Below are 9377 nucleotides of genomic sequence, written 5' to 3'. Positions count from 1 at the left end.
AGCTTCTCAATAATCCGATCATGAGTTATCCGGTACGCATCGATCATGATTTCTATATGATGGGACTCCACATCCATTTTTTGGACACCATCGAGTACTGCAGTGTAAGGGTCCACTTGATACAATGATTCATGATCAACATCAGCTATTTCACAAATATCAACACCACTGGCACCGCCCTTTGGATGATCAACACCACTAGCACCACCCTTTGGATCAAAAGCACTAACCTCTAGCACGCCCACATCATCAACCATAGCAAAGATGTCCAACTTACGATTAATTTTGTACTTTTCCCAAATTCGTAACCGTTGATGGGAGTGCTCAAGTTATTTGTACTCCTGATTCTTGTTCATCCACACTAATTTAGCTTTTTATTTGGAGCCACAAGAAATCCTACTATGAAGAATATCAACCAGCCGCGAAACTGACACAGTCTCACTGCTATTCACAACCAATTCCACAACCTGTGAAGCTACATTAATCTCGAGGCCATAATCTAGTTTTGCAATATACTGATAAACTCATACTAATAGTTTGTGTAGGAATGTGAGATCAATGCCAGTCAATAGTAATGTAATAAGTAGAGGAATTTCAGTTGTATGTTGGATTAAAAATAACAGTAACCAATCCAACAAAACTAAGAAAATTCACCTCCAATTTCTCTCGATGACAGTTGAAGCCCCTACCCCGTTAATCTTAGGGATCTTCAGTGCTGATGCAGGCATGAGGCTCCGTCGTGCCGCAGCCGGCGCCAGAGCCGCCGTCTAGCTAGCTCTTTGCTTGCTGCTAGTATACCGCGATGGTCCCGTCGGGCTAGCTCTTCGCTTGCTGTTGCCCAGTCCTGGTTGGTTGCAAGACCTGTGGCTGCTCTCCTGGCTCCTAGCTCCCGCCTCTTCCATCCGCGCTGCTCCTCGCATCGACGAGGCAGGGTAGGCTGCTCCCTTTAACTTGCTTTCCATGCGCTGCCGCCGAAATTCATCGCATGCCTAGGGTCTAGGGTTTGGACAAACAAAGAAGGGGATCTCAGTTGTACTAAAAACATGTGGACTTGACACATAAGGCAGACACTTAACAGATACTGCTTGGCACATAATGTTGATTGCTGAAAAATGGGACCCAAAGGCACCATAATGTGGGATGTCACGACAATATCTGGTTTGGCGAACATGCGCTCAAACCGGCCCCTCAAAGCAATTGGCTACCCAAAATTTTAAAGTTCGGCTATTACAAGAAACAATGGGCCTCGTGAGCTCTCTCGCGAAAATAGAAGGTCCGTCGTAGCAATTAGCCCATCAAAATTACATATGATAGTGAGCTAGCAGATTTTACATTGGACAAGGTGTAGAAAGAGGACGATGCCGGTCCATCGGAACGAAACGGACTGTGAAATCCACGTGAGATAAGGTTTTAGAGGAATCAACGCTAAGAAGTAGAAACGAGGAGTACTCTAGTGAGGGAGATGTTTGACTCGAGAGATGAGGGCGGTGGTATTTTCTATGTAATCGGCAAGAGTGTTGTTCGGTATTTGGAAGATAGTTAGTTATGCGGTGGCATTTTATACGTAAATATAGAGAAGTGTGACATCACGAAAAGTGGGACATTGCATGTTTTATTATCTTAATAGTAAAGATATTGAGTAGTGTGACATCACGGAAAAAGTGACATTGCATGTTTCATCTTAACAGTAAAGATATGATAGTGAGCTAGCAGATTTTACATTAACGCAGAGCCCAGGTGTAGGAAGAGGACGATGGCGGCCCATGGGCTCGTCGTTCTGTTGCAGCAGTAGCTGCTAGAAGCCTAGTACACTGCCTCCCTCTCTCCTCCTGAGATCCGGTCGAGGTCGCCGGAGTCGATCGCCGCCGTGAAAGATGAGGAAGCGGGACCTGGGCATCCTCCTCCTCGCCGCCTTCGCCGTCTTCTTCTCCCTCCAGGTGAGCCACTCCTCCATCCTCTCCTCTCCTTTCCTTCCCTACGAGGATCGATCGAAACCCTAAGCAAACCATTCCTTCAACCGCCAGCACGAGGGCGATTTCTCGTTCCGGGAGGCGTGGTACCACCTCTCGGACGACGGCTACCCGATCAAGCACGACGCCGACCGCCTCCCGCCGCCGCTCGTCGCCGACCTCAACGGCGATGGCAGGCCCGAGGTCCTGCTCCCCACCCACGACGCCACGATCCAGGTCCTCCAGCCCCCGCCAGCGCACCACACTGCCACGACCCTCGACGACTTCCGCGAGGCGCGCGTCATGGCCGAGATCTCCCTCCTCCCCGCCAACGTCCGCGTCGCCTCGGGCAGGCGCCCGGTGGCCATGGCCGTCGGCACCGTCGACCGCTCCTACCAGGCCGCCCACGTCCACAAGCAGGTCCTCGTCGTCGTCACCTCCGGATGGGTCGTCATGTGCTTCGACCACAACCTCAAGAAACTGTGGGAGGCCAACCTGCAGGACGACTTCCCCCATGCCGCGCGCCATCGTGAGGTCGCCATATCTGTAACCAATTACACACTCAAGCATGGAGATGCTGGCCTTGTCATCCTCGGAGGACGGATGGAGATGCAACATCACGTATGCTATCCCACATATCACCATAATCATTAACCACCGTCTGCTGCCTAACCTTGATTTATTTTAAAACAACAACATAACCTGTTTGTCAGTCGGCAGATCTTTTTGAGGACTTTATGACCTCTGAACACAGCAGGGAAGAGCACCGTAGAAGTGCTAGTGAGAAACAGGTTATTTTCTTGCATTTCCGATCTTTCATTTAGCTTGCACTGTCTTATGGACCTTTCATTTAGCACCCTGTAACTTGATAGAAACCTAAGCTGTTTGGGGGCTATGTCCTGCAGGCTTCCGAGGGCAGCAATGTAGACGTGCGTCATTTTGCGCTTTATGCCTTTGCTGGTCGTACTGGCTCATTGAGATGGAGCCGGAAGAATGAGGTATGTGTATGTCCCATGTTCAAGCATTCAATTCTATGTACCACGGGTAAATTTGACACCACTGGTGTCAGATGGTGTCAACACTTATATGTGCTCTCTGTTCCTATTTAGCATGTAAGTAAGCTGGAATAGCTATCAACAGAGATCTGACTTTTACATATTGTTCTTATGTTTTTCTCTCGACACGGCAGAACATCCAGTCACAGCCATCAGATGCTTCAGTGATGATACCACAACACAATTACAAGCTTGATGTTCACGCCCTTAATAGCCGCCATCCTGGTGAGGTGAGAATTGTGTCCACCACCCCTGCTAATAATGAAATAATTAGAATTCGTATTCACATTAAGTAAGTCCTTTATTCTGTCCCCACTTATTCTTTGTTAGCTTCATTTCATTATCGTGATCATCTTCTTGGATAGGTAGCATTGTCTTAAACAGTGCCAATATCCCCTCTGATATCCACCAGAGTGATTTGCCTGTACTAAGGAAGAATATGCTATTGATACCCATTTGTTCTTGTTTAGCAACTATAACCATCGTTCTCTGTGCTTGTGTCCATATTTTGCCCACCAATATTAGATTATCCTTGCACTTGGGAGTTGACCTACATATAAAGCTGGGAATGGTTTTTGATTAACTGGTTTAAATAGTTTGGTTATTTGCTCTGGGCTTGATTGGTTCCGGTCGTGATGGGTGTGGACTGTTATCAGTTTGGTTTGGGTTGGGTTTACGAAGAAACGATTTGGGTATGGTTGGGTGTGGGCCTGAATGGTTCGGTCGCTAATAGTTAGGAATCGTAGTCCAGAACCGGTTGTTGGATTGGATCCGTCGAGTCCAAGCGACAACCAGTAAACCAAAACTGCGTCTTCTCCCTCGCCACCATGATAGTGGCCGCCACAGCCTGGTCCTTCTCCGCCTCCAGAAGCGTGAGCAGTTGCAGCCTCGCCTTGGGCTGGATGACGACGGAGTGGTGCTGCGGTCGGTGGCCGGGTCGCCGGAGTTCGACGCCAACATCCTATTGGCCTTCAAGGACATGATCGCCGAATTCTCACCGCCTCCTCTAGAAGCCCCCGTACCTGCACGAGTCCATGCACAACATTCACGCCCAACATCCCCATAGAAAACTTGAGCAAGGAGGTGAGTGTCATCGTCTAGTTCTTTTCAAAGACCGGCATGCATCCGAAAGTTGTTGGCATACTTGCTGTCAACTGCAGCCTTTTCAACCGCCATGGGGATCCGGTCAGTCTCAGGCTCCGGCGCGGGTGGGTATGGATCGTGGTGAGGGGAACCACGGACAAGGCTGTCCCGTCCCCGCACAAAATACGGTGCCGGTGGCCTGATCGATCCCGACGGTGGCAGCCTGGTGGAGCTTGTGGTGCCGGAGGAGGGCGGTCGGCGCGCCACCTCCTGTGCTGGGCAGAGAGTGGGTGCACGCGCTCAACGAAGGATGGGGGCACGGGGCTTCATGCTCGAGCTCGACATGCTTAGTAGCTCATCAAACAGCGCGAGCTCGCCGGAGAAGCGGGAGGGTGGTGGTACAGTGCCACCGGCGCTGAAGGGCGACTTGGAGAGGTGCTGCCTGTTCAGGTTTGTCAGGAAGCTGCAGCGCGCTGGCGGCTTCGACGAGCGGCCGAGATGATGCTGACATTACCAGGCATGTACCAGACTTTGAAAACCGATACATGCAAACCTGACACTACTGATGCATACACGGCACATCACCCATGGAGTAACTCATCGTCTTAGCGGACGGCGTTGAAATGAGTTCTCGCGCATGAACGTATTCAACTAGCTCTTGACTTGGGAGCTTTTTAGGTGCATGAGTGGGTAACCGATCTCAAACCACAGGCTGAAACCACAGTTCTTGTCATCAGTTCAGTTTAGGTGTGAGTCCACAATTGGTTTGCCTAAATTGGTCAAAGTTTTGATACGGTTGAGGTCTCGAACCATTCTCAGCTTTACGTACATAGCAATCTTCATACCAGTTCATTTGATAAAGAAAAGATATGATATCAAAATTTTGCTACTACTTCACACGTTGATTTGGACATGGACCATAGAGATGCTATGTAGGTTCACATAGTATTATTTTGTTTACCGGAACCTAATGTGTTTTATGAATTGGCAGTATGAATGCCGGGAATTCAGAGAATCAGTTCTCGGTGCCATGCCTCATCATTGGGTAAGACTAGATGCATGTTATCTTTTAGTGCAGTTACTGTATTTTGGTTATTTCTAACTTAGGCATGATTTTTGTTCTTTTTCAGGATAGGAGAGAGGACACTTCCCTACACCTTGCACAATTTAAGAAGCATAAAAGGAAACAGTTAAAGAAAACACAAGGAAAAAATGTTTTGAATAACGTGCACAAGCCCAGTGAACATAATCCACCCGGAAAGGATGATACTACTAGACTAAGCAAAGCGATCGGGAAAGCTGCAGATCTGGCTGGGTCAGCTAAAGGGAAAAAGGTATAAGATATTTTTACGTTTGTAAATGTCAAAATGCACCTATCTTCTCTTTGTTGCAAATCGACCACGAGTGCAGTTATCTTGGAAGTCTCCATAGTATGGATATGTTTGAGCAACTACTCTAGTTGTAGATATTAATAGTGAGTTATAAATTGACAACTACTCCCTCCGTGCTAAAATTAGTCTCTTGATTTTGTCTAGATGCGGATGTATCTAGATCTATTTTATTTGTAGATACATCCGTATCTGGAAAAAGTTGAGACACTTATTTTAGAACGGAGGGATTATATTGTAGATGGCTACAAAATCAAATTAACCAAACTTACTGTATACACTTTTTTATGGAATGCCTGTGCAGCTATTCATGTCTATTTGTGATTAAATAAGTAATATATAGCACTGAAGTCTTTATTATTTGGCATCTGTCATTCCCTGGCAAGGGTGCAAAGCTGTAAACTGATGCTAATGTCTCTGTGATTACTTTTATTGGGATCAAGCCTGGTTAATATACTTCATCTTCATGTATTCTCCATAACATTATAGCCTTTGCCTCTAGGATTTATGTAATTCTCTAAACGTATAGTTTTCCGAACTCATCAGTTATCGAGTGGCACATTTCTATCTGCATAATGCGGTCTGTTCTGAAATTTGTGATAGCTAGTGCATATTCCTTTGCACCACAGACCTTATGTATCACTTTGTACATGAATGTAACATCTGGCTTCTATCGCAGTCTCTTAACAGGCTTTATGTTCCTACAATCACAAACCATACTCAAGTTTGGTGGGTTCCTAATGTTGTTGTTGCACATGAAAAGGAAGGGATTGAGGCTATTCATCTAGCATCTGGACGTACAATTTGCAAGGTACAAGATGCATCTTAGTGAATTTTGCTGCTCGCTCTCTGCTATTACTTACATATCGGCTCATTTATTTTGTTAAAAGAAAACTGATCCAGCTTTTTCAAATGGTTCTTTGATTATTTTGTGCTCTACATTTTCTTCATTTTAATAGGGATGTATTCATGTATAATAGCTAGCTGCCTTTTTTTACAAGGCAAATAACTGATGGTACACTGGGTGACATCAAGATATTAATGGAGATTAAACTAACATTGTTGAATGCAAATCAAATGTTTAATAGATCAATCTGCGGTTGTACAGTATCTATGTATACATTTTTAGTTTCTGTAGCAACCCTGTTCCTTCTAAGGGAATCATAATTCATTCATGTGTATTTATAAACATTTTTTGTTTCTGTTACACAATCTTATGTTTAGTCATCTCTGACTTGTTGTGATATTGTTTGCATGTTTAGCTTCATTTGACTGAAGGAGGTCTTCATGCAGATATTAATGGAGATGGAGTTCTAGATCATGTTCAGGTGTGTTAAAGTGTCAAAACTAGAGCTGCCATTCAAGCTTTTTTAATCTGTGCATATTTTAAGGTCTGGAGTATAATACCTTCAGGCCACTGCCAATGTATTTTATGCCCGTAATTTGGAGCATAACTATATTTTTTCCATGGCTGGTTGTGTCGAATTTTGTGAGAGAACCAGGCAGTAGCCTAGTGGTTGGGTCGCAGTGGCGCATCCCACCAACCAGAGTTTGAGTCACGCCGGGAACGAATTCTGGAATTCTTAACCTATCTTTTTATTGTATTGGCACAGGGTTCCTCCCCTGCTGGAATCGCTTTTTTTTTAAAGAAGACAAGATCTCTGCCTTTTCATTGATTGATCAAAACATTTTAATTGTGGAAGAGACGTTCACCAACACACCATGACACAACGCTGAGAGTACAATCCTTAGTCCCACAAAGAGGTTCCTAAGATGTTTAATGCCTGCCAACCATCTTAGGCCTTTTCAATCATTAAACAAATTGGTTCAAATGGTATATAGGAATTTCAGTTAGTTTTTCGTCCAGTGCTCAAACATGAACATAGATCATACTGAACATGGCTTGTTCTCTGTATTATTATTACTTGTTTTGCTATCATTTTGTCCTAGTAAGTATTAAGTTCACTTGTCATGAAATAATATATTGCCTTTGTCTTAAATGACTAGCCAAAATCTGTGAATGTTTGAACCACTAGTGTTAACATGATAAATGAATTCCCCTCCCAGTTCAACTCAAATAATCAGCGTTCATATTAACAATGGAACTTGAGGTCTACTAATTTGAATTGGAAATGAGGGAATTAGTGTACACAGACGCAACTTACAGTCAGTATCATATCTTCTACTTTAATGAGTTTTATGTATGTTCATCCCCGTCTGCTGAAATTGGCAATTTCTTTCCTGAATTCTTCTAAAGAATGAGTGATTGTCAGGTATGCCTTCTTTGATATCTTTTTGTTAATCATTGTTATCAAAATTGTTGGTTCGTTCTTTTGTAGGTTGTCGGTGCAAATGGTGCTGAGCAAACTGTTGTTAGTGGGTCCATGGAAGTGCTAAAACCCTGTTGGGCAGTTGCTACATCGGGTGTACCTGTCCGGGAGCAACTTTTCAATGTTTCTATCTGCCATTACAACCATTACAATCTGTTCCATCATGGTGACTTCTCAAGAAGTTTTGGGAGGACATTTGATCCAAGTGGCTTAGAGGTGGCAACCCCTATTCTGCTACAGAGAGATGATGGTCATAAACACAGAAGAGGAAGTCACGGTGATATCATCTTCCTAACAAGCCGGGGAGAGGTCAGCATATTCTCCACCGTTATTTTTTGCAAGTGCACATGTAGGGTAGTTAGGCAGGGTTGCTCCATATGCAGGAAACAATTCATAAGTGAGGTAATCTGGAGAAATATCAAACAAAATGTATTGTAGAGTTTCTTACTGACATGTGTGGGTTTTGAGACTGGTGCATACTTATTTATCCTTATCTGTCTCCAAGCCCTCTTGGCATTTTTTAAATTGGTTTTATATGCATGAAATCGAGATGCTAGCTTTTCTCTCATTAATAAATTATCAACAGCGGTGGTTTATTTCCAATAGTACCCTAACTTGTTTTTTATGTAACATTATAGGTGACCTCGTACTCTCCAGGACTACTTGGTCATGACGCCATGTGGAGATGGCAACTATCAACGGGCGCAACATGGTCCAACCTTCCATCTCCATCTGGGATGATGGAGAACATCGTGGTTCCTACACTCAAGGCCTTCTCTCTGTGGGCGTACGACCCGAAACAGGTGATCATTGCGGGCGGCGACCAGGAGGCCGTGGTGATCTCTCCTTCTGGCAGCTTACTGGCATCCATCGAACTCCCAGCGCCTCCGACCCACGCGCTGATCCTCGAGGATTTCTCGGGCGATGGTCTAACCGATGTGATTCTGGTGACGTCTGGGGGAGTGTATGGTTTTGTGCAGACGAGGCAGCCTGGGGCGCTCTTCTTCAGCACACTTGTCGGCTGCCTGATAGTCGTGATTGGAGTGATATTCGTTTCTCTGCACCTGAACTCGCCAAATGGTGGTAAACCCAGGTCGTCGAGTGGCCACCGGTGACATGCTGTAATGTGTCTTCTGTCGAGAGAGATTTCCAGCTGTGTGGAGCGGAAATTCAATTCGGCTCCCGGGTGCGTATGCACCCTCTACCAAAAAATCATATTTCGAAATATCGAAAAAATTTAACAAAATTTTTTACATGTACATCTTCATAATATATGTTCGTTCGTCAAGTTTCATGAAAAACCAATATTTTTTGTGGTCTATATAAAAAAGAGAAAACTTATCTTGTGAAAAGCATTATTTTCAGCACCGAGTTTTGTCTTTTTTACACACGTCACATGATAAGTCGATTTTTTATGAAACAACTTTCAAAGCGTGTAGCACGAGAAGATTTACATGCGAATTTTTGGTTTCAATTTTTTTGAAATTCAAAATATGTGTAAGATGCATTTCAAAATAGAGGGAGCATATGCTCCCATGTTCCAAAACACCACTCCCTCTGTTATAGTGTTGG

General features: G+C 44.6%; 1 protein-coding gene across 1 annotated transcript; it reads left to right on the top strand.

The window, feature by feature from the left end:
* Positions 1-1766: 1766 nt before the first annotated feature.
* LOC124653290 lies at positions 1767-8964 on the top strand. Its single transcript, XM_047192359.1, has 11 exons — positions 1767-1937; positions 2025-2570; positions 2663-2740; positions 2855-2947; positions 3139-3234; positions 5079-5132; positions 5218-5421; positions 6155-6286; positions 6738-6803; positions 7815-8114; positions 8444-8964. The coding sequence occupies exons 1-11, from the start codon at positions 1875-1877 to the stop codon at positions 8918-8920; spliced, it is 2109 nt and encodes a 702-aa protein (XP_047048315.1). The 5' UTR covers positions 1767-1874; the 3' UTR covers positions 8921-8964.
* Positions 8965-9377: the final 413 nt, after the last annotated feature.

Source organism: Lolium rigidum, chromosome 5 (genome assembly GCF_022539505.1).
Source record: "Lolium rigidum isolate FL_2022 chromosome 5, APGP_CSIRO_Lrig_0.1, whole genome shotgun sequence".
Lineage (NCBI taxonomy): Eukaryota > Viridiplantae > Streptophyta > Magnoliopsida > Poales > Poaceae > Lolium > Lolium rigidum.
The sequence above is the reverse complement of the archived record's forward strand: the minus strand, read 5'-3'. Positions and strand labels throughout refer to the sequence as shown.

Coding starts and splice junctions, on each gene's coding strand:
- LOC124653290 (XM_047192359.1), top strand. CDS start 1,875: ATGAGGAAGCGGGACCTGGGCATCCTCCTCCTCGCCGCCTTCGCCGTC. Junction 6,287..6,737: donor CTGGACGTACAATTTGCAAG/GTACAAGATGCA, acceptor TTGCATGTTTAG/CTTCATTTGACTGAAGGAGG. Junction 8,115..8,443: donor TCCTAACAAGCCGGGGAGAG/GTCAGCATATTC, acceptor GTAACATTATAG/GTGACCTCGTACTCTCCAGG.